Genomic DNA, 25,318 nt, shown 5'->3' with positions numbered 1-25,318 from the left:
CCTTGTGTAATACGGATGTCCTTGAAGCTGGTCTTGGTTTGCTTGGTCTCAGGATAGAAGAGCTTAGCGAAGGCAAGTGCTGCTGGAGCGCTCATGACTGACGCAGACAGGAGATGAGAGGCATCTACTTTGAAGGAGATGTAGGCGGCGAGGACTGAACCGGCGATGGTGGCGAACCCTCCTGTCATGACGGCGTGCAGCTCAGACTTGGTCATATCAGGAAGGTATGGTTTGATGAGCAGCGGCGCCTCCGTCTGTCAATCAGTGAAGATAATACGAATATACAATTCCTGAATAACCAGACGTTCCACACACATTCTGCCACTGAAAGATGACGATTTCCTCATCCTATCTACAATTTTCCTTAAACTACTCTTTCTTCAGATGATAATTACTTCAAAACATCTACAATACATTATTAGACAAATGATTAACTTCCAGTGTTGTAAATACAACTTCAAAGTAACATCGTTAACTGGATAATGCTAAGAGGAGAATGACAGAGACATGGCAGTCTTTAAAAAGTTTTACCAACCTGGCCCAGGAAGATGTTGGCGGCGGCATTGACACTCTCACAGGCGGTGGTGCCGATGGTGATTTGCAGGAACCAGCCCAGCTTGAGCACCACCCACTGCATTACCCCGTAGTAGTACAGGATCTGGATGCAGAAGCTGAAGAACAAGATCACAGACAGAACCTGAAAGTAGAAAAGAAATTATCATGTAGCAATAATACAAAAATATTTTCGTATATTATTATCAGCTTTCTATTTAAGAATTCGAGTGTAGGTTTTGATTATTTCCAAATTGAGATATTGCTTACGTTAGTAATGATTCAAACTGAGAACTAGTTACTTTTTTTGGGGAAGAGCACATTTGACATTATATGTAGTATAATTTATTGTTGAATGAAAGTTTATCGTTATTAACGTCTCAGCACCAAGATGATTTTCATGAGCTTCATAATCATTACCTGGAAAGCAAAAATGTGGTCCTCCTTCACGATTTTTCCGAAGACAAAACCGGAACCCTCGTCAGTGAAGGCGAGGAAGGCCGACACCTTGTCCCCAGCACACCTGAACACACTTCTGCCCAGCGGCCATCGAAGAATCACCACGCCAAGGATGAACTGCAGCGCCATCCCCCAAGCCACATGTCTCCACCTCACCTGCGCAACACACGCACACAATACTCATCTGCATGCATCGTACACCACACTTGTTTGTTTAATGTATGAAAGTAGTACGTATAACTGACGTTTGTATCATGGACAGGTTTGCATTTTGAAATGTTTCGGCGTCTCATCTCGAGTAATTTTTAATAAGTTCTAGTGGAATTTACTGGAATTTTCAAGGCTGTTTTTATAATTGTGATGACAGTTTGATAAGGATTCTGCATCAACAATGAAAGAAAACGCCCATGAGAATCTGACTAATTATTTATGTGATCTCTGGAAATAAGGGAGCCCGAAGTGTTTCGAACTGTGGTCCTCAGCACTGACCTTGCGGGGAGCGGTGGAGAAGACGAAGCCGAAGAGGAGCAGGACCACTATGCCGAAGAGTGAGATGAGGCGGTGAGGCTCATGCCAGGAGTCAACAATGACGAAGATCACCGCGATCAAAACTAACACAAAGTAGCTCCCCCAGGAAATAAACCTGCGTGGGATGTCCTGTTTCAGTTCCTGTCATCAAGTGATCTCTCTCTCTCTCTCTCTCTCTCTCTCTCTCTCTCTCTCTCTCTCTCTCTCTCTCTCTCTCTCTCTCTCTCTCTCTCTCTCTCTCTCTCTCTCTCTCTCTCTCTCTCTCACCTGTAGCGGAACACCATGTTGAATATCTTGCTCAGGAACAGGATGACGTGCTGGTAGAGGAACTCGCCCCACACCACCTTCACCACCTGAGGAGGAAAGACTTGATGAGTTAGCATAGCTTACAGACGACGTCACCCTAGCGATCACTGATGCCGGGTGGGCCGTGTGCCTGACATGCGCATTGCATTAATGCACATGTGACACAATGATGTGTAACTGTTATGATACAAGAGGACACTTGTTAAGAAGGGATAAGTTATATGGTTGTATTCTGGTTCACTTTCGTGGGATTGTTAGCCATCATTCCTGTTGATGGTGGAATGTTGACCAGTTTTTTTGAGGATCTCAATGTAAATGGTAGATAGAGAATGCAGCCTAATAATGAATGCATTAGGATTTTTTTAATACATATAGTTACATTTTGCTGCTCGTATAGTTTGATTCAAGTGCTAATAAGAAATTAATTTGCGTGTGGGAAAGATTACACACACACACACACACACACACACACACACACACACACTTTATATATATATATATATATATATATATATATATATATATATATATATATATATATATATATATATATATATATATATATATATATATATATATATATATATATATATATATATATATATATATATATATATATATATATATATATATATATATATATATATATAAAACATTCATGATGATGTGCTTTGTAGTTCGATTAATGTTTTAAGATTTCATATATGACTGGCTGTGATTTACGGAAGAACAATAGATATAATATGAAGTTAAATCTAGGTGGACTTTACATCAATTGGTTCTTATAAATCTGAACTCATACTCGTAAAACTTAACGATTTCATATTTGTACACGCACGCCAAAAGAACAAGTATTTTTGGGTTCTTAATTAATTAATTAATTTATTTATTTAATGTTCTCTCTTCATCTCCAGCATACACTGCCCTTATCGGCTGGACATTTCAGTGTTTGCTGGGAGGGTAGCGTAACGATAAGGTTACGCTTAAACGTGACGCCAGTCAAAATAGTAAGTATTGTAGTCTATACGTAATAGACTCCTATTACAATATAGGTAACAGTTCGTAGGCTTCTCTCTCTCCATCAGTCTTTTAAAAACACATTAATGAGGGTATATTGACCACTCAATGACCAGTAGCATTTTTCTTTCTCTCATCCCACCTACATACAGTACATTCGATAAAACTGAATACCGTTGATTCATATTATTCAGAGATTAGTTATTAATTACATTAAATGGAAGCATAATGAAGCTTGTTAAATTTTACTGAAAATAAATTGTTCATTGATTTGCATACAGTAATAGTGAGTGTGGCTGTTTGCCGAGTGGAGGTGACTCGGCAACTCGCCATGGTCATTGGTCAGGCTATGCGAACCTGTCAGGGAAATATAATGAACAGAATCTCGCATTTTTTTGTATCTCAACCTTGTATTTCAATCTGGTATATGATGAGTTTACATGCGATATACACACAAACCATATCCAGCTGTATTTCAATCTACTGTATGAGGAAGATCATGCAAAATTCCAAAATTTGATAATTTCCCCCGGCTAGGCTTGGCGGGACGCGGCGAGAGTAATCGAGCGCGCCGCACCCACACCCATCCAACACATTGCCTGTATCTACAGAGTACCAGTGAACTACGAGGTGAAAAACTGTTTTACATCAAGAACAAGTGATATATATGATCATGCAACACAGCGAATAAATTGTTACACGGAAAATATGTAGCTGGCCGCCTTTACAAGACAGTCAACAGCTTTTCTCCTCTCCTCGCCACTCTCGCACAGCACACATTTTGGCAGATTCCAATTACGTCACCTTACTAGATATTTTCTTATTTTCATAAACATGTGTTATTAAATTCATGTTTATTTTGGAGCCTGCAGTGTTAATGGATGCCAGTTCTCCTGGAAGAGGCAAGAGAATGCGGGGATAAATGGACTGTGTAAAAAAGACGCCCGTGAAATCACTGAGGAACACAGGTCAGACAAGGCGGGAGCTTCAGTTTTTTAGTAATCTTTGGTGAGGGAGGTAATGTGTACGCTTGCCTCTGTAGTGTTGACTTTTGTGCGTTTTGAAAAGAATCTATAATACTAAAGTCGATCAATTATTAAGTACGGGTGTTTTGAGATGTTGAAAAGAGGAGAGGATAGCTTCGTATTCCTGACACAGTGTTCTCTCGTTGCCTCGTTACTTCCTTGCTGCTGACTAGAAGTAATTAGGATGTTAACTATTAGTCACTTACTAGTAAAGATTCAAACATTTAAATGATGAATTGATGTAATACGTACAATGTGAGTAATAATAATAGTAATAATGAATAATGAGAGTGAAGTTCTATGGTTAGTTGTGAAAGCAAAGTAGTGAAGTTACTCGTTTGGTAAGAAGCAATTATCAAAATATTTCAAGCCGCGTCGAAATCAAGGAGAAGAAAAAGAAGAAGAAGAAGAACTAAAGAAAAAGTAGGTGAGTATAATGTCAATATTACGTTCTATGTTATTCTTTTGCTTTCATTCACCGAGCCCTCAAAGTTTGTTGCGGTAAGACGTAACGTAAACAAACAAAACTTTTATGGAACCAAAATTTATTGTACCAACGTATTTATCACTGAGGTTAATGTGTGTTCAGCAATACATACGTGCTGGTACTGAATACATCCGCTCGCATTGTATCAAGTCAATTCACATCACTACTCCGCGTCGCTATGGCCACGTCAATGCCGCGCTCGTGTCCTCCATTGCTTCCTTCACAAGTAAGACATTCGGCGAAGTCTTGCCCTTTGTGTTATTTTTGGTGCATATTTGAGGCATATCGTTATAGTTGTCAAGATTCATATAATCGCCACAATGCAGGTATATTCTTTCACTGTGGTGACCGATGTATCTTGCATATCGCGGGTCAATATATCCCGTATAAAGAACGTATGGTAAACTTATGCAGTCGTATTATGAACTTAAATCCTTGGCTTATAATGTAGACAGGCCATGATACCCGGACAGCTAGCACTGAAGACAGTCATCCATACACTGTCTGCCAGCTGCACCATTATGACCTCGTTTCCGCGGCTTCTGTGTCAATCAATCAGCGTCTGACCTCAACCACCTTGCACACCACGTACCTCGAACACCAACCAGCCCTCGTTTGCCTACTTATGATTCACTCTATAAGTCTCCTTCATTCACAAGTTACCTTGGAAAGGTGTGACTGGACTTTTCCATATGAGTACAACTTTAAGTGATGTCGTGTATTCCAATGCATCACTGATTTTATCAGTACAATAACCACGTTTGATAAAAGGATAATAATATTTACGAGGGAACAAGCTGCACAGTACTAGTCATAGTAACGAGTAAAGCTTTTCTCCGATATTCATAGTCTGCAAGGATTAATAACTCCTATGAGTGTGTTAAGTAGTGTGCACCTATCTGCACTACAGGGTTCTTGAGTGAATGAGTTGTTTGATAATAGTATATTTTTTTAAGTCTCACCGAGGTAACTAAAGAAAACTTGGAAGGAGAAACGTTCCTGAGAGAGAGAGAGAGAGAGAGAGAGAGAGAGAGAGAGAGAGAGAGAGAGAGAGAGAGAGAGAGAGAGAGAGAGAGAGAGAGAGAGTATAGATAATAGATAGAACACATTTATGAGTATAGATAATATTTATTGTAAAACGATATGCATAACCTTGAGTATCGCACAGGTGTCTTTATATGCTGCCAGGTCTAGGATATTTGAATCTGAAACTACTATACTGCATGTTATTTTCAGTCGTTTTAATTTCGTCTTCATTTAGCTGGTGAATTATTGCCATGACTATAAATAGCTACTTTTCTCTTTGACTGTGTGTCCAGGTCTCCGTATAACAGTCACCTTTAACCATGAAACTACTGATCGAAAATATAGTACTTCACTGTACCAAAGGTAGAGTTTATTGAGAGTTTCTTATAGTTAGCCCTCGAAATGTCGTTGCCTTGAACGTTTTCTTTTAATGGTCTACTATGAAAAGCACAAAGGGGAGAACTAGGGGAACACAAAAAGATTAAGTGGGGAGGTGGATTCGAGAAAGACATGAGACAGCTGGGCCTGGAGGGAGAAGATGCACATGACGGAGGCCATTGGTGACAGCATGCAAGAGCGGCCGATCCCACCAGGTATTAATAAGGCCAAGATAAAAAGCACTGCCGTTCCTCTAGAGTCTAGTCTGATGTTAGCTAGGTATTGTGTTACGTGTGCTGGGTGGTGTATTAACCCTTCCACTGGCCAAGGGGAGCAAAAAGTTGGAAAAAAAAGTCCCAGTGGAGTGCCAGTCTCTAAAGCGAGGTCAACAAGGATAATCGAAAACTGGAGGATAAGTGTCTTGAAACCTCCGTCTCGAAACCTCCGTCTAAATCATTAGAAGGGAGGAAGTACAGAATCAAGCAAGGAGTTTCAAAGTTTACCAAAAAAAAAAAAAAAAGGATGAATGAATGAGAATACTGGCTAACTCTTGCATTAGAGAGGTGGACAGAATAGGGATGGGCCAGGCAAATGTTTTAATATACCCTCATATGAGTTTTTAGACATTTACTTATTTGCTAGTGACTTAAATCTATCATTGGCTTAGAAAAAAAGATAAAATCAACCCTCTACCCTTTTTCTTTCTTCCTGTGACCATTATTGACGGTGCTTGTCATGTTAATAAAGGAAGACCATACAGCAGCAGTGGAAGAGTTAGGGGTGGTTGCTTCAGGGGGACAGGGAGCACTCACCTTGTAGTAGAAGAGTCCCGTTCCAAAGATGATGGTGATGAGGATGAGGAACCCGTCACCGTCACACCAGTAGTTGGCTTCCTGTCGGGGATTGAGTCCAGTAGTAAAGGGTGGCCATTATCCACATTAAAGGAATATATCAGAACATGTGAATACATATTGTTTGTGACTTAAACAGGCGAACAAGAAAGAAGAAATTACCTATCCTGATTACTGATTACTTCTTCAAAAATATGGAGATGAAAAGAAATTAAGAAAATGTCTGAGTTAATGTATTAATCTTCGAAAACAAAGGCAAACAAGAAAGAGGGAAGAAAGTATCGTGATCACTGACTTCTCCATCAAAAAAAATAAGCGAAAAAGAAAGGGGAAGAAAATACCGCAATAATTATTAGATATCCACGTTTTGCGAGAATAATGTAATACGCATCGATTATGTAGCATTAACCAAATTCAACTCCTACGTCATTTGCAAGGAGAAAGTTTTATAGTCATTGTATTTATTTATTTATTATTTTTTTCCATGTGTAATACGAATAACTAGTGCATGGCCGAGTGTGTATGAGCGCCTCTTGTGAACATTAGTGAGCAGAACCAATTATGAGTTTGAAAAAGATGCTCAAAATACCAAGCTCTCTCTCGTGCGTCTGTAGAGAGAGAGAGAGAGAGAGAGAGAGAGAGAGAGAGAGAGAGAGAGAGAGAGAGAGAGAGAGAGAGAGAGAGAGAGAGAGAGAGAGAGAGAGAGAGAGAGAGAGAGAGAGAGAGAGAGAGATTTCATGGACATTAAAACGATCTTGACTTTTCAATAGAATATGCAATCAATCACATAATTTTCATTCTTGTTACTAAAGACGACAACAGCAGCATCATCATCAACAACAACAACAATAACAACAGCAACAACAACCAATACCGGAAAGAGTCATTCAAAGGCCTACATACACTCGATTAGCCTACTCTCATCACTATCCTCCTTCATCATTACATAAGAACATAAGAACATAAGAAATAAGGGAAGCTGCAAGAAGCCATCAGGCCTGCACATGGCAGTCCCTATATGAAACATACCTACCTATTTCCACCTATCATCCCCATCCATAAATCTGTCTAATTTTCTTTTAAAGCTCCTTAATGACTCAGCACTAACAACTCGATTACTGAGTCCGTTCCATTCATCTACCACTCTATTTGAGAACCAATTCCTTCCTATCTCTTTTTAACCTAAATTTTTTCAAGCTTGAACCCGTTATTTCTTGTTCTATCCTGGTTGCTGGTCCTAAGAATTTTGCTTACGTCCCCCTTGTTATAACCCTTATACTCATTAATTCCACCGTATCTCTATCTCGAGCGGATGTATGTATGGTAATGGGCACTGAAACGTGTCCTTAAAGCTCTCCCTGTTAAGGATTCGTCATTCGGAACTCTTCTGTTCTTTCCTTCCTGTCGTCGCTCCCGTTAGGAAATGAGAACGACAGCTGCTTCCCTTAATGTCAGCGTGAGGGTTTTTGGGAAGTAGTGCCTAATGCTGGTAGTAGTTACAGTGTGTTATTATATGGATTTCATAAAGCTTGATAGAAAGAGACGCACGATTATATAAATGTTTAGGAAATAGATATGATTCCTATTTCTGTTTTTTTTTTTTTTTTATCTCTTTATTTACAACATGTCTACTTTTTATGATCTTTTGAGTATATTCGTGATGTTTTCTTTGTTATTCTATCTATGGCTTTGGGTGAAGATATATATATATCTTCTGCTTATTATTATAATTGCTGTTGTTGTTGTTGTTGTTGTTTAATTCTCCTCCATACTGAAATACCCTTGAGAAGTCCTTCATGTGAGAGAACAATAGCAACGTGGACTGCCCACACACTGTTAACTCTTACTATATATACTTCAATATTTCTCACTATATCTTTCTTCTATCCCCACTCTTACTTCGCTTCACCCCACTTTTCTAAAACCAAAGAAAGAAAGAACCTTCATGTGAGTATCGCTCATCACAATGGCCAGTACTCTGTATTTTCATAAGGACTATTTATCAAAGCGCGCAGATTAGTAGTCGGACTCTCGTAAGTATTTTTCCCCTTTGATGCTATAAAATCAATGTTAAACTAACACTAAAATCTCAAAACACCTCTCAACAATAACTCCCAGCAGAACCTGTTAATGGTAGTGGAGACAAGGCAATGGAAGGTTTTGAGAATATGTGGTAAAATATCAAGGGATGTGGCCTTGGGAGGAAACACTGAGTGAGGCACTCCTTTATTTCCCAAAGTTTCATTTCTACACTCGATGAGGAAGGCAGCAGGAGAAACGTTAGAGCATAAAGTACTTCTGTTTCCTCAACACTCGCGAGACGAGAGAGAGAGAGAGAGAGAGAGAGAGAGAGAGAGAGAGAGAGAGAGAGAGAGAGAGAGAGAGGGAGGGAGGGAGAGGGGTATTCAGAAACGCTGTACTCTCTCACCACCCCTATATTTCAAAGGTCAGGGATATTTACCCGGGTTCTCAAGACTGTTTCTCCTCTTAATAATGTAGAAATGTTGTTAATGTCTCACCAGAATCATTAAAAAAACAGCATTAAAAACCCGTGTAATTTCAACTAGGGCGGAGGTGCGGCGCAGTAGCGTTTCAGAATATGGACCAGAAGAGAGAGAGAGAGAGAGAGAGAGAGAGAGTATTACCTGAACGTCAGAGTGGATGATGAGCACTGATATGAAGTAGATGACGTAGAGCACAGCCAGCAGGGAGATGACCACCTTCTTCAGCAGCTTCCCCAAGTCCCTGCCCTGTGGAAGCCAAGGGACATTAGTGGTCATCCAGAGAGACGAGAAATCACGGGGAGTTGACGGAACTGAAGCTGAAACGTTTCAGATATGTACTGTTTTTTTTCCGGTTATTTCATTTCATACACCAAAGGAACACAAATGAAGAGCAAACAAGGCGAAGTTACGTAAGTGGTTTAATGAGAGACGAAAGAATACGGGGAGTTGAAAGAACTAAATAAAAAACGTTTGAAATAATATGTACAACTGTCTTTTTTCCGGTTACTTCAGTTAGTACATCAAAGGAACACAAACGAAGAGCAAACGAGGCAAAGGCACATAAGTGGTTTGACGAGAGAGACGAATGAGTAAGGGGAATTAGAGAAGCTGAGGCTGAAACGTTCCAAATATGTATTTTTTCTGGTTACTTCATTTCATACAGCAAAGGAACACAAATGAAAAGCAAACGAGGCGAAAGTACATTAGTGGTTTGACGAGAGAGACGAAAGAGTAAGGGGAATTACAGGAACTGAGGTAAAAACGTTTCAAATAGGTACTGTTTTTTTTTCCGGTCACTTAAGTTTGCACACCAAAAAAACACAAATGAAGAACAAACAACAGCAGACCTGTTTGCTTTCTGTAAACTGTGTGTGATAGATTGTAGTATCTAATCTGAAGAAAGGTGTGCAGTATAGTAAAAGCGAAGGCTCCTCCCCAGTGCAGGTTCAACATTTTCGTGCAGTTTAACCCTTTCAGTATTATTTGCCTCACCTCACTCACTCACTAACCACTCTGATACATTCCCTCTTGTTCTACAGCCACTGCAAACATTATATGGATTAGAAGCTGCAAAATCTATTCTTTTTTATCTCCTTTCTTTTACGGGTTTGTAAAGATTTCATGCATTGTTTTTAGTGGCGTGAATTGTTGCTTGTCGCAGTGGAAGGGTTAAGGCGTGGTATGTTTGCGACTCATCATCACGACTGTAAAGGTGAAGTGAACGTTGGTGTGCCATATACGGAGGTAAACGTGTTAGTGTCCCTTGAGTGTTTCTCTCTCTCTCTCTCTCTCTCTCTCTCTCTCTCTCTCTCTCTCTCTCTCTCTCTCTCTCTCTCTCTCTCTCTCTCTCTCTCTCTCTCTCTCTCTCTCTCTCGTGAATGCATATAGTCGTTGATAAATATTAGTTGTGTTTATGAATATTTAATGTGTTTGGTAACTGCCTTTCGATTCATAAATACTTGGTATATATACTGTACTGCATCACTTGCATTAACTTATTAGTTCATTTAACTTTAAGGCATAAGTTTACATTTGATTACAGGTGTTTGATATGTATAATTTGCTTGACAGTGACTGTTACATATTACTGTGCATCTTCTGTACATGTGTGAGTCATTATAACACGACGATATACTGTTACTGTCTAGGTACGTGTGCAAGTAGAGGTAACATTTATAACGTTTATCTAAAGTGGTAAATTAACCAAAGTGAATTACATTTAAAATACATAACAAAAAAATATGATACAAGTAGTAAAGTAGCGCGTTTATTTCTTCTGTCATAAAAAAAGACAAACAGATAAACAAATAAATATATAAAGAAACTAACGGTAAGAATCGATTTGTAAGTTCATATAAAAAAAGTCTCCACTTATTTAATTACATCACAGCATCGTGGCAATGTTGAGGCGTGTGTGTTTGAGCTCGCCTTGATTAGAAATGTTTCCTTCATGGCAGTTATTGGCAGATTTACACTACGTGGCCTCAATGAACATGTTTACCATTACTTCCACTGATCGGCTAACCTGTTTGGAATTCTTTTCCTATTCAAGTTTTTTCCTTTTTCTTTTTCCTTTCTTTTTTTTGTATACCTTGTTCAGTATCCGTTGTGCGCTAAGGAAAAAAATGAATAAATAAATAATCCGGATAAATTATACTATCACAACAAGAGTTCTCGGCCTTGGAGCCTTTAAAAGTACAAAAGTCCCAGCAAGTGACCTAAAGGCAGTCGTCAAGCGTGGAATTCCCTAAGGCAGGTCTACTACAGGACAGGACAGGACAGATACACCTTACCTTGAAGAGCGATTGAATTCTCTCCTTCCGAGCAGCGTGGCCCGGGAAGAGGCTGCAGATGCTGTAGTCCTCCTTGTCGTCCTCCTCCTCAATCTGCGGCACGTCCTCGCAGGCTGGGCTGCTTTCCCGCGACGTGTTTTTGTCATCCAGTTGGTCCATTTTGAGCGAGTATGACATGGCCGGTCCGTTTATTTCTTTCCCTGCCGGATGCGAGTTTACGGTGCCGAACACCTCGCCTTTCTGTAACACGAAAAAAATCAGTGAGCTTCCCATTGTCGGCAAGAGTCAGCTTCCGAATACCTATGCAAGGATTTAAAAGTTAATTGATGTTTGGTTCACTTTTGTATTCGTAGTGTGAGAGAGAGAGAGAGAGAGAGAGAGAGAGAGAGAGAGAGAGAGAGAGAGAGAGAGAGAGAGAGAGAGAGAGAGAGAGAGAGAGAGAGAGAGAGAGAGAGAAGGAATATTAACAAGCCTTCATAATGATTCCGAGTCCTTGCCCAGTGTCTAATCAAATTTCAAGTTTTTACCTACTTATTATTTTTTTTTCCGTGTGTGTGTGTGTGTGTGTGTGTGTGTGTGTGTGTGTGTGTGTGTGTGTGTGTGTGTGTGTGTGTGAAGGTCTCGTATAGGCAATGAAAATCCCCACTGGAGTCCAAGGATCTTCAGCCTCAGATTTGAAGGTCACAGTTTCCATTAAGTGGTCGGAATTGACTCGGTTATCCCGCTGTTGAGGCTGAATCAGTGGGAAGCGTTGAGGAAAGGTTTGGACACATTTATGGACAGTGATTATAGATGGGAGATGGGCATACATGTGCTTGGTATACTCGTATTTGCTTTACACACTGACTGTCACGTGTAGGACTGCTGGCTTTTTCCAACTTTTCCTCATGTTCTTATTATGTATTGCAAGGTCGTGCGGGTTGAGCCGGACGAATACACTGCCTGGAAAGCCCGAAGGAGAAAACTTTGGTACACCTTGAATCAGAACAAGTTTCTTCCATCGTCTAATGAGTATCCACGCGTATTATCTACTCCTTTTTCTTATCACTCATTTTGTATACGTTCATTTATGTTGAGGGTTACTATTTTTTTTATGTGTGGTGTGCATGTGTATGTACGTATACTTTCTCCTGTGTCCTGCCATACTTGTGTGACGTGAAGCAGGTTGTATGTAATATATTTCACTTGTATCGGTGACAGGAAGCACACACACACACACACACACACACTATTTTCCTCCGGCTTGTTCGATGCGTTTTCCTGATGTTGCGTCAGCTGTTTATATTGTCAGCACTACTTGGTCAAGGAATGGTGGTGACACAAAATGAACAAACAATACATTCTGAAACTGTAAATTAAGACCTTGGAGCGCATGTCTTGTTTCTGTCTGGCTGTTGCTCTGCTCCTTTCATATAATTTACGTGGCATTTTTCTTATACACATTTAAAAACAGACTGTAGTTTGTTAAAGGGCACTGTAATTTTCTGTTATTTCGGGGCTCTGTAGACAATGCCGAGGATATATTTCTGATTTTTGTACATGATTTTACGTCAAAGAAACAGCTCGGCCGCCTCCACGATATGGATTATTGCACAGATCTTAATCCACTGACTGTTTATAGTCTCCTGTGATAATAAAACAGTCTGGTGCAAGTTTGGATTATCATTTTTTATATTCCCCTGACTGTGTATCAACTCTACACAACCTTCCAGTCAACTATCCCCTCTTCTTCAGTGATACTCAGCTGTTCCCCTCTTCTACACTGAACATCCTCGGTCTGTCCTTTATTTTATGCTCTAAACTGTCCACTTCACATTTCATCTCTAGGTAAGACAGCTTCTATGAAGTTAGGTGTTCTGAGACATCTCCGCAGTTTTTCTCATCCCCCACCCCCCCCCCGCTGCTAACTCTGTACAGGGGCCTTATCAATCCATGTATAGAGTATGCTTTACATATACAGGGGTGGTTCCACTTATACCACTCTTTTAGACAGGGTGGAATCAAAAGTTATTTGTCTTATCAACTCCTCTTCTCTAATTGACTGTCTTCAGCCTCTTTCTCATCGCCGCAATGTTGCATCTCCTTGTTGTCTTCTACCATTATTTTCATGCCAACTGCTCTTCTCATCTTTCTAACTGCGTGCCTCCCCTCCTCCTGCGGTCTTGTTGCACAAGATTTTCTTCTTTCTCTCACCCCTATTCTGTCTACCTCTCTAATGCAAGAGTTAACCAGTATTCTCAATCATTCATCCCTTTCTGTGGTAAACTCTGGAACTCTCTGCCTGCTTCTGTATTTCCACCTTCCTATGACTTGAACTCTTTCAAGAGGGAGGTTTCAAGATACTTATCCTGTATTTTTGACTAACGCTTTCGACCCTCGGGGACCGGCACCTCAGTGGACCTTTTTTTTTTTTTGTTTTAATCTTTGTTGCCATTGGCCTGTGCCCCTTCTACATAAAAAAAAAAAAGTTCAAGTCTTTTATTGGCTGCTATTTTATTTCTGCTCAGTAAAATAATCTGAGTTTATTGCAGTTAAGTGAAGAAGGCGCCCAGTTAAAGCGTTTAGTGGCAGCTGTGTAATGTATCCCATGGAATTAATATAATTTAGTACCAGGCGCTAGACACGTGTGCACGCTGATGGGGCAGTCTGATCGTAACCATGTCAAATACTTTACTGATAAAAAAATTTTAAAAACTTCATATTTAGTTCATGCAGCAAGTTCTAGTGTTTGTTTTTTTTCTGTACACGAAGACAAGCCAGAGTTTTCGAAATACAGATGGACATGCACGAGTGGCGTCTTTACCCTGGGCATGTGAAAATCGTGAAGGAAAACAAGACATATACTGTATTATATTCTGGATCGAGATCAGTTTGTATCTTTGCTGATATTATATTGTAAACAATCACAAGAAAAGTTTTAAGTCAAGATAAATATTTCAGAATATCTGTACTACCTGAAATAAGTGAAGATTTTAAACAAAGTCGTACTCGTATTTTATTGATTTTACATTATATTCTGAGGCATTCTTTCATTTAAATGTGCAAGTCACACACACACACACACACACACACACACACACACACACACACACACACACACACACACACACACACACACACACACACACACACACACACACACACACACACACACACACACACACACACACACACACTCGGTCTCGAAGTCAACCCACGTAAGTGTGAAATCACCCACCTCGACGTCAGTGACGGAACCGGAATGAGCAACGGAGGCCGGCCAGTTCCAACAGAGGGCAACGACACAAGCACAGTGCAGCTTCCCACTCTGACGGAGACGTTCACATCAGGATCGACGCAAACACCGGCTCCCACTTTGAGGATTTCCTCAGACTCGCCCAACCTACACCTCTCACACACCTGGGTGCTCCCATCCACCCCAATGGCTACGAAGAGGCTCTAGCTAACACTGAGGGAATCACCAGGACACTCATCAAAAGGAAAGCCAACACAGGTAGCCACGCGGCCCTCTTCTTCCTATCCAGGTACGCAGCAGTTCCCAGAGCCACATACCTGTTGACAGCAGCACCCGTCTATGCCGCCCAAGAATCTCTGCGGGCCATTGACGAACAAGTGTGGGAGGCGACATCGCGAAACTGCAACATTAATCTCACTGACGTCTCCTGGACACAGGTTTCTCTGCCACTGCATAGGAGTAAAACGCCTGACGGATGTGGTGCTACCTGCCTACATTGCCTCTGTGGAAGCATCGCGTGGTTTGGTCTGTACCATTAACCGCCGCCCCAGCGGCGACAGACCTATCTGCCTGACCAGCCATATAGACTTTCACCGGCAACCAGCGTCCCAACCTCAACCCTGACCTTGCTCTCACACAACTGACTATGAACGAGGCAGCCTCCAAGCACCGCCTGGACAACTTGCTGGCTCACGCCAACCAGACTGACCGAGCGCGTCTCCTCGCCGCCACGGCACCGCACAGTGGGGCTTGGTTGTCAGCCATCCCAGTGGAATGCCTCGGCCTCCTCCTATCCGACGAAGCGGTCCGAGTCGGCGCAGCATCAAGGCTGGGCACCCGCGTCCAGCAACCTCATCGCTGCCGTTGTGGGGCCATGACGGACGCTTTAGGACACCACAGCCTCTCCTGCCCTTGCAACCCCGGTCGTCTGCCTCGCCATGAAGTCCTCAAGGATTTGATTTACCGGGCCTTGGGCGCAGCTGGCTAGGTAGCTATCCTCGAGCCGCGAGGTTTGAACCGAGGAGATGGGCGCCGACCAGATGGCATCACAGTCTTCCCCTTCAGGCAAGGCAGCATGCTGATGTGGGACGCCACATGCGTCAACACATATGCCAGCATCTACCTCCTTGACTGTGCCTCTGTCGCCGGCGCTGCCGCCCGAGCGGCTGAGGAGCGCTAACGTCAGCGTTACGCGGCCCTCGCACTACGATACGAATTCACGCCTCGCGCAGTGGAGACAAGCGGGGTGTCGGGCCCAGCCTTCAACGACCTGCTGCAGGACATCGGCAGGCACGTCAGCCAGCGCAGCGGAGAACCCCACGAGACAGCATGGCTGCGACAACGTATCAGCCTTGCCGTGGTGCGTGGTAACGCGGCGGCGATCTGCGGGCCCTGGGACGGCAACGGACGGCCTTAGCCGCACCTCACACAGCACTCGTGAGGGGAACACACACACACACACACACACACACACACATGCACACTGGTTGTACGTCACAGCAGTTTGTGGAAAGGTGGGGCAGCTGCCGTCACATTTAGTGATGCCTGATTATTATAATAATAAAGAATGGTGGAGACGTCACAAAACACACACACACACACACACACACACACACACACACACACACATAAAGAAAAGAACAACGGAAAGGTGTTTGTTACTGAGTATATTTTGATTTGTATTCTTGTACTGAAATGTAAAAATCGAAAGAAGAAAACGGAAAGGTAACAGTTACTGAGTGTGTGTCGGTGTGGAAGATTAAAGAAAGATTTCAGAATGTTACGTTGCAGAGTGAACAGTAAGATATGAAACAGCCTATGCAAAGGAAGTCGTGGAGAACATTTTTTCTTAAAGAACTGGCGATATAAACATAAAAAAATAAATAAATAAATAACACAAAAAAAGTTATATCATAAAGTAAATAGTAAAAATATGAAATGTCCCTACGTAGAGTGTCTGGAGACTAGAAGACGTGGTGAGGAATGCCAGCTGACTTTATCTTTCATGCCTGTGAAGTAAGAGTATCCGTAACTCATAAACATATTCAGGAAAACATATGAGATATAATAGTGGTGGTGGTGGTGGTGATCTTTAAACCTAGTAACAGAATTTCTTGTCCTGCTTGTAAGGTGCAGAAATGCCGGCTTGTGTTTGGGTAGGGAGAAAGCGCTCTGTGGTAATGTCGTAGTGAGGTGTGTAGCCACTGCTCGTGTTGTTCCCCAGGTTTTCCCAGCGAACTGAAGGACATCCTCTTCCCTACCCGAAGGAGGTGAGGAGGGGAGGCGATCGTGAAGAGTGTGTGGTGGTCTTTTTTGTCTCTCTCTCTCTCTCTCTCTCTCTCTCTCTCTCTCTCTCTCTCTCTCTCTCTCTCTCTCTCTCTCTCTCTCTCTCTCTCTCTCTGTCTCTCTCTCTCTCTCTCGTGTGTGTGTGTGTGTGTGTGTGTGTGTGTAGAGAGAGAGAGAGAGAGTTTGCGCGTAATTTCCAGGTAGTAGGGACTTCCCCTGTGCTGTGACGTCACGCCGTGGTCACTACATCATCTAGACCCTCACGCTGCGCACACACACCACGCTGTTTGCTGGCTGCTGTTCGCTGTTTGTTGTTTACCTGTATTTCATTCCCAGTCTCGGCAGCGGAGGCCTTGAAACTTTGCCCCTCCATTCCCCAGCCCTCATCACTCCACCACCCCTCCACCCCACCACCCACGCAACACCTGCCTCCCCGCCCTGTCACACGCGCACGTCACTCCATGGCTGCCAGTGTTCTCTCTACTGTCATTACCTCTTTCACCCTCTGACTTTTTGAATTGGACATTTTCTTGTCTTCTTAGATGGTTATTTTGAACTGAGAACCGGTTTTTCGATGTACTGTAACTTGTAAGACGGCTTTAGTCTTTGTTATTGCACACACACACACACACACACACACACACATAGAAAGGGTAGTGAGTGGCAGTGGCAGAAGGTGCAGCTTATTACGTAGCTTTCGATTTTTATTTTGTCCTTGAAAACCTTAAAGTTACACTGAATGTATCGCTTTATCAAGAAATAGTAGCAATACTTTTTATGGTGTTGTTCTTTTAATCTCCTCTACTACATGATATGAATGGAAAACAATGGAAGTGTATTACGTATCCCACTCGTGCCTGTAGCTTACGAGAGGACACCTGCTGCTGTCTCGCCATAATAAGACTTCGTTTCAGAATGCATTTGAATTAATGGTGTGTGCAGTATTGTCACTTTGATTATAGTGGCCTGTATTCTTAAACACTTTGCTGCCTCACCACAACTATTTTCCAAGGACACAGACGTAACTAACCCGGTTCTCTAATTAGTCTAGAGTGTTTCTCCGATTAGAAATGTAGAAATCTTGTTATTCTGTCTCTATAACCATAAAGACTTAAAAAAATCTGTGTAGCTTCAAGTAGAACCTTCAATGTAGTGAAGGTGCGGCGCGGGTGTTTCAGAATATGGTTCGATATTTAGTGTTAGTGTTCGTACTTAATGCACTGAATAGTATTGATCATATGTATTTTGTTTACTTGTCATTCGTATTCTAACGCTCAGCTTATTAGGTGGAAAGGACTCCTCGGTGCAGGGAGTGGGGTTACTTAGTGCAGAGTGACAGTCTTACTGAGGAAGAATAACTATAATGGTTTTCTTCGCCATGTCCTTCATTAAATCCCTAACTGCACTGACCTCACACACACACACACACACACACACAAAATGTAGGTCAGTGGGTCCTAACCTACGAGTGTTTCAGAAAGCTGGTCTCGTAAACATCTCTGAACAGTGTGTGTCCCATCAGATACGTCAGTAATTGAAACTAGTGATAATCTGAATTCTTAACTAAAGTGGAATCATACAATACACATTCACAAATTCAGTGTACACACTGGCATTACTGCTGCAGTATACGTAAATATTAACAAAGAAGGCGGGGATGGTAGTGGTAAGTCCCTCCTATCTTTCCTACGAATGGCTGGTGATGCACCCGCACTGTACCAGACACCACCACCTGACGGGGAGGGCGTGGGTCTTCAAGAGGTATTACCGCTATAAAATTACAGTTTTCCCCCACAAAAATGTGCTGAGGCTGACCACCAGCGTTTATAGCCTCATTTATTTCACTGTGAACCTTAACGACTGTTTATTAAGCAAGAGTAGTTAAAGATGTCACTTGTGTGCACGCATGGTAGCATAGAAAGCTGCTTACAATGGCTCAGCGGGATGGCAGTTCAAACCTCGTGTCATGAGGATATTTTCGCTTTATCCCGCAGCTCAAATGTACGCACGTACGCACGATCACCTCACCGTGTGAATCGCCGCGCCCCACTGTGCAATAGCACTTGATTGTGGGTACCGCTCATCTCACCACGCTAAATCTGCAAATGCGCGTGACTGCAGCGGCGGCTCATTATTAAGTTGCTTCGTTAACTTCAGTGCTGCTGGCATTTTTAATAGTTAGCATCTCTGCGTGTGTACTTGCCAGGCTGCTGTCTTCATGGGTGTGACAGCTTCATTGTGTTCAACGTGCGGGCCAAGATTTACAAAAGAGAAAGTCCTCTTGTATTTTTCCTTGGCACTCATATCATACATACGTTGAAAGGTTGGCTATCTCTCTCTCTCTCTCTCTCTCTCTCTCTCTCTCTCTCTCTCTCTCTCTCTCTCTCTCTCTCTCTCTCTCTCTCTCTCTCTCTCTCTCGTGTGTATGTATGTATGTATGTATGTATATGTGTGTGTGTGTGTGTGTGCATGTGTGTGTGTGTGTGTGTGTGTGTGTGTGTGTGTGTGTGTGTGTGTGTGTGTGTGTTTAGTTAGGAAGACGGAGACTTAGACCTCACAGAGCCAGGGCCCTGAGTTAGGTGGTCTGTCCAGGGAGTGAACACCGCCAAGGGCAGGCGCAGTTCAAAGGAAACACGGAAGTAAACGCAGGCAGCAGCCAGCAGGCAGCAGCCAGCAGGCCGCTTGTCATTTGACCTTGTCGGAAACTTTCGTAGCGGAGATGATGGTCGTTTTCTTTCTAGAAGATTATATTGTCATGCACTTAATCACAGTAACTAACTTATTCTATTCCGCACGGGGGTCATCAGTTAACTAGTCTAGTTGCGTTTGTTTGCATCTTGGTAAGTAACTAATATAAACTATTTAATATTCTTCTTCTAGAAAAGACAACTTCAGTCGTACCAACCTTTCCTCACAACATTCATTCCACCAAGAAAGGGTTATCCTCGCAGCACCACGCATCCCCATGCCATTGTTTGCATGTTAAGCTGACCACTTCATCGTATACTCTCAAATCTGAATGATGCCACAGTTGATGTATTCGCATAGAGATAAAATTACATCTTTATTCTTGAAGGAAATGTTTATCTTTCTAAAGTTCAGTATTCTGTTGAACTTATCCAGTGTGTCTTGCATTGCTGGCAGGATTTGACACGATGCAATCACAACACAGACTTTGGGACAGTGAACGCTTTTATGGCGCTCATTTCATAACCTTTTTATTTTTGTTTTTCTCTTCTCTTCTTTTTTCAGTTGAGGAATATGGGATTTGTTCAGAGGAGTGCAAGAAATTAATCGGGTCACTCTCATCACGTGAATTGGATAATAACATTAAAATTTCCCTTCATGAAGTGAGGAATTCTGATAGCGTTACATTGGAAGAAACATTAAAAAGATTACATATATATTTTTTTTTTTTTTTTTTTTTTTTTTATGTAGGAAGGATACTGGCCAAGGGCAACAAAAATCTAATAAAAAAAATGCCCACTGAAATGCCAGTCCCTAAAAGGGTCAAAGCAGTGGTCAAAAATTGGTGGATAAGTGTCTTGAAACCTCCCTCTTGAAGGAATTCAAGTCATAGGAAGGTGGAAATACAGAAGCAGGCAAGGAGTTCCAGAGTTTACCAGAGAAAGGGATGAATGATTGAGAATACTGGTTAACTCTTGCGTTAGAGAGGTGGACAGAATAGGAGTGAGAGAAAGAAGAAAGTCTTGTGCAGCGAGGCCGCGGAAGGAGGGGAGGCATGCAGTTAGCAAGATCAGAAGAGCAGTTAGCATGAAAATAGCGGTAGAAGACAGCAAGAGATGCAACATTGCGGCGGTGAGAGAGAGGCTGAAGACAGTCAGTTAGAGGAGAGGAGTTGATGAGACGAAAAGCTTTTGATTCCACCCTGTCTAGAACAGCAGTATGAGTGGAACCCCCCCAGACATGTGAAGCATACTCCATACATGGACGGATAAGGCCCTTGTACAGAGTTAGCAGCTGGGGGGGTGAGAAAAACTGGCGGAGACGTCTCAGAACACCTAACTTCATAGAAGCCGTTTTAGCTAGAGATGAGATGTGAAGTTTCCAGTTCAGATTATAAGTAAAGGACAGACCGAGGATGTTCAATGTAGAAGAGGGGGACAGTTGAGTGTCATTGAAGAAGAGGGGATAGTTGTCTGGAAGATTGTGTCGAGTTGATAGATGGAGGAATTGAGTTTTTGAGGCATTGAACAATACCAAGTTTGCTCTGCCCCAATCAGAAATTTTAGAAAGATCAGAAGTCAGGCGTTCTGTGGCTTCCCTGCGTGATATGTTTACCTCCTGAAGGGTTGGACGTCTATGAAAAGACGTGGAAAAGTGCAGGGTGGTATCATCAGCATAGGAGTGGATAGGACAAGAAGTTTGGTTTAGAAGATCATTAATGAATAATAAGAAGAGAGTGGGTGACAGGACAGAACCCTGAGGAACACCACAGTTAATAGATTTAGGAGAAGAACAGTGACCGTCTACCACAGCAGCAATAGAACGGTCAGAAAGGAAACTTGAGATGAAGTTACAGAGAGAAGGATAGAAACCGTAGGAGGGTAGTTTGGAAATCAAAGCTTTGTGCCAGACTCTATCAAAGGCTTTTGATATGTCCAAGGCAACAGCAAAAGTTTCACCAAAGTCTCTAAAAGAGGATGACCAAGACTCAGTAAGGAAAGCCAGAAGATCACCAGTAGAGCGTCCTTGACGGAACCCATACTGGCGATCAGATAGAAGGTTGTGAAGTGATAGATGTTTAAGAATCTTCCTGTTGAGGATAGATTCAAAAACTTTAGATAAGCAGGAAATTAAAGCAATAGGACGGTAGTTTGAGGGATTAGAGCGGTCACCCTTTTTAGGAACAGGTTGAATGTAGGCAAACTTCCAGCAAGAAGGAAAGGTAGATGTTGACAGACAGAGCTGAAAGAGTTTGACTAGGCAAGGTGCAAGCACGGAGGCACAGTTTCGGAGAACAATAGGAGGGACCCCATCAGGTCCATAAGCCTTCTGAGGGTTTAGGCCAGCGAGGGCATGGAAAACATCATTACGAAGAATTTTAATACGAGGCATGAAGTAGTCAGAGGGTGGAGGAGAGGGAGGAACAAGCCCAGAATCGTCCAAGGTAGAGTTTTTAGCAAAGGTTTGAGCAAAGAGTTCAGCTTTAGAAATAGATGTGATAGCAGTGGTGCCATCTGGTTGAAGTAGAGGAGGGAAAGAAGAAGAAGCAAAGTTATTGGAGATATTTTTGGCTAGATGCCAGAAATCACGAGGGGAGTTAGATCTTGAAAGGTTTTGACATTTTCTGTTAATGAAGGAGTTTTTGGCTAGTTGGAGAACAGACTTGGCATGGTTCCGGGCAGAAATATAAAGTGCATGAGATTCTGGTGAAGGAAGGCTTAAGTACCTTTTGTGGGCCACCTCTCTATCATGTATAGCACGAGAACAAGCTGTGTTAAACCAAGGTTTAGAAGGTTTAGGACGAGAAAAAGAGTGAGGAATGTACGCCTCCATGCCAGACACTATCACCTCTGTTATGCGCTCAGCACACAAAGACGGGTCTCTGACACGGAAGCAGTAGTCATTCCAAGGAAAATCAGCAAAATACCGCCTCAGGTCCCCCCAACTAGCAGAGGCAAAACGCCAGAGGCACCTTCGCTTAGGGGGATCCTGAGGAGGGATTGGAGTGATAGGACAAGATAAAGATATGAGATTGTGATCGGAGGAGCCCAACGGAGAAGAAAGGGTGACAGCATAAGCAGAAGGATTAGAGGTCAGGAAAAGGTCAAGAATGTTGGGCGTATCTCCAAGACGGTCAGGAATACGAGTAGGGTGTTGCACCAATTGCTCTAGGTCATGGAGGATAGCAAAGTTGTAGGCTAGTTCACCAGGATGGTCAGTGAAGGGAGAGGAAAGCCAAAGCTGGTGGTGAACATTGAAGTCTCCAAGAATGGAGATCTCTGCAAAAGGGAAGAGGGTCAGAATGTGCTCCACTTTGGAAGTTAAGTAGTCAAAGAATTTCTTATAGTCAGAGGAGTTAGGAGAGAGGTATACAGCACAGATAAATTTAGTATGAGAATGACTCTGTAGTCGAAGCCAGATGGTGGAAAACTCGGAAGATTCAAGAGCGTGGGCACGAGAGCAGGTTAAGTCATTGCGCACATAAACGCAGCATCCAGCTTTGGATCGAAAATGAGGATAGAGAAAGTAGGAGGGAACAGAAAAGGGGCTACTGTCAGTTGCCTCAGACACCTGAGTTTCAGTGAGGAAAAGAAGATGAGGTTTAGAAGAGGAGAGGTGGTGTTCTACAGATTGAAAATTAGATCTTAGACCGCGAATGTTGCAGAAGTTAATGAAGAAAAAGTTGAGGGGGGTGTCAAGACACTTACGGTCGTCGACGGAAAGGCAGTCTGACCTGGGGACATTTATGGTCCCCCTCCCCAGATGGGGACTCCGAGGCTGGTGTAGGAGTCGCCATGATTTTAAAATTTTTTGAGTGAAGGGTGTGTGTGTTATTAGGTGCTTGTAGTTTTGTGTGGAGGAAGAGAGTTGTCTTTAGAGGGCAGGCTGTGACTACCCCCTTGTGTTGTGAGACACAAAGGGAAACGTTCAGTGAGGTCACAGCTGGGTTTAATGATAAGTTCACAGCACCCCCTGAACAGTGCTTTAGACCTCACTGGGAGTAATTATCGTTTCGGCAGGTGTCTACTGCCTCCTCCTCCCAACATACGCAAACACATGAAAACAATTGAGAATTTTAAGTTTGAAGGAAAACGTCATTATGTTGGTTTACCACACTGTTGTCTCATCAGCGGAACCTTTCATCACCACCACCGCCAGCAATTACTCACCTCCTCATGCCGCGCCTTCCCCTCCTCCACGTCCGTCAGGTCTATGGTGGTCGTGCCATTGTTGTCGAACTGGAATCCCGGATTGTCATAACTCTTGGCAGTGGGATTTGAAGGCTCGTCCTCAGACATTTTTTTTCCCCTAAGAGTCCCTCAGCCAGTCCCAAGCTGCAGGTTCACTGGTGCTGCGTGTGCGTCTGCTGAGGTGAGGCGTGTCACTTCTGAAGCAGAGAAAGAAAACTGTGTTATTTTCTCCTGATGCGATTCTTTTTGAGATTGCCTGGGATAGATATGAACGGCCACACATGCGCACACACACACACACACACACACACACACACACTTACTCACTGACTCACTCACTCTCTCTCTCTCTCTCTCTCTCTCTCTCTCTCTCTCTCTCTCTCTCTCTCTCTCAGTTTAACTTACCTAACTGGCATTGCTTTTTTTTTTTTTTTTCTTTTTTTTTTTGCTTATTGATGTGGGTAAAATTGTTGAAGTCCAGACTGTTGCGTCAGCCGGATCTTCATACTGAGCTTGGTTTCCCAATTCCGAACTTTTCCATCGCTGGACAAGTTTTCATGAAGTCTAGAATCAGTTGAGATATTTATAATGGCCCTTGTTCTGTTTCTGCATTGAACTGCGTTTTGTCGAACATGATAATGAGGTTTGTTCCCATGATTTACATTTCCTTCTTCTGATAGACCAATGATAGATGAATGGAACGGATTCAGTTATTAAGTTGTTAGTGTTGAGTCATTAGAGAGCTTTAAGAGAAGATTAGACTGATTTATGGATGGGGATGACAGGTGGAAATAGGTAGGTATATTTCATAGAGGATCTGCCACGTGTAGGCCTGATGGCTTCTTGCATCTTATGTTGCATTCTTATGTTCTCATGTTCTTATAGGATACTGTTTAACGACAAACAGATTGCTAACCTAACTCGTGTTTGTTGGAAAAATTTATTTGAAGTGCGAAATATAACTAATAATGTTAATGGAGAGGCTGAGTTTGAATATAGTACACGATTAAAGGAAGTTCTCTCGCCCGCTTCTCAACCCCATAAATGGCGGTCACCCACAAATCACCTTTGTTCGGTATTAAGTCTTCTGTTCCTCCAGTACTGAGGCTCGGTGGCGGTGTTGCATGATATCCTCTTGAGAAAGCCAACTTACTATCAGACTGTTCAGCTCAAATCAAAGTTTGGAAGATATTCGCTTGACTCAAATTTGTCGCCAATTACTTCTTTTTAATTACTTTGCGTTCAAGGATAACTGATCCTAATGGCTTGTTTCCTTTCATTAAAAAAAACAAAAAAAAACATTCAATTAACGTCCAAATAAGCTGCTGTATTTCTCATTTTGATTCGTCAGGGATCGTTGCCAGCGTGGTGGCGCTCTGGTGATGTTACTTCCGATCCCAAAGAGTCATCACTGCGATTTCCAGCTGATTATAGGTTGCCCTTTTATATATATATATATATATATATATATATATATATATATATATATATA

General features: G+C 42.4%; 1 protein-coding gene across 2 annotated transcripts in view; it reads right to left on the bottom strand.

The window, feature by feature from the left end:
* The window catches only part of LOC135101252 (sodium/nucleoside cotransporter 2-like), a 36,708-nt gene that overhangs the window by 3,546 nt on the left and 7,844 nt on the right, over window positions 1-25,318 (bottom strand). Inside the window, exons 2-10 of one of the 2 annotated variants that reach the window (XM_064004940.1) lie at window positions 23,806-24,023; window positions 11,428-11,667; window positions 9,275-9,379; window positions 6,591-6,671; window positions 1,807-1,892; window positions 1,501-1,654; window positions 973-1,167; window positions 536-697; window positions 1-254 (exon numbers count right to left, since the gene is read on the bottom strand). In XM_064004940.1, the coding sequence (XP_063861010.1) occupies window positions 1-254; window positions 536-697; window positions 973-1,167; window positions 1,501-1,654; window positions 1,807-1,892; window positions 6,591-6,671; window positions 9,275-9,379; window positions 11,428-11,667; window positions 23,806-23,934 (1,406 nt within the window). In that variant the 5' untranslated portion in view covers window positions 23,935-24,023. Of the gene's footprint in view, window positions 255-535; window positions 698-972; window positions 1,168-1,500; window positions 1,655-1,806; window positions 1,893-6,590; window positions 6,672-9,274; window positions 9,380-11,427; window positions 11,668-14,979; window positions 15,133-23,805; window positions 24,024-25,318 lie in introns of those variants that run through there. The other variant, XM_064004939.1, reaches the window with a different exon arrangement.

Source organism: Scylla paramamosain, chromosome 6 (assembly GCF_035594125.1).
Source record: "Scylla paramamosain isolate STU-SP2022 chromosome 6, ASM3559412v1, whole genome shotgun sequence".
Classification (NCBI taxonomy): domain Eukaryota; kingdom Metazoa; phylum Arthropoda; class Malacostraca; order Decapoda; family Portunidae; genus Scylla; species Scylla paramamosain.
This window is presented reverse-complemented; position numbering and strand designations above follow the sequence as displayed.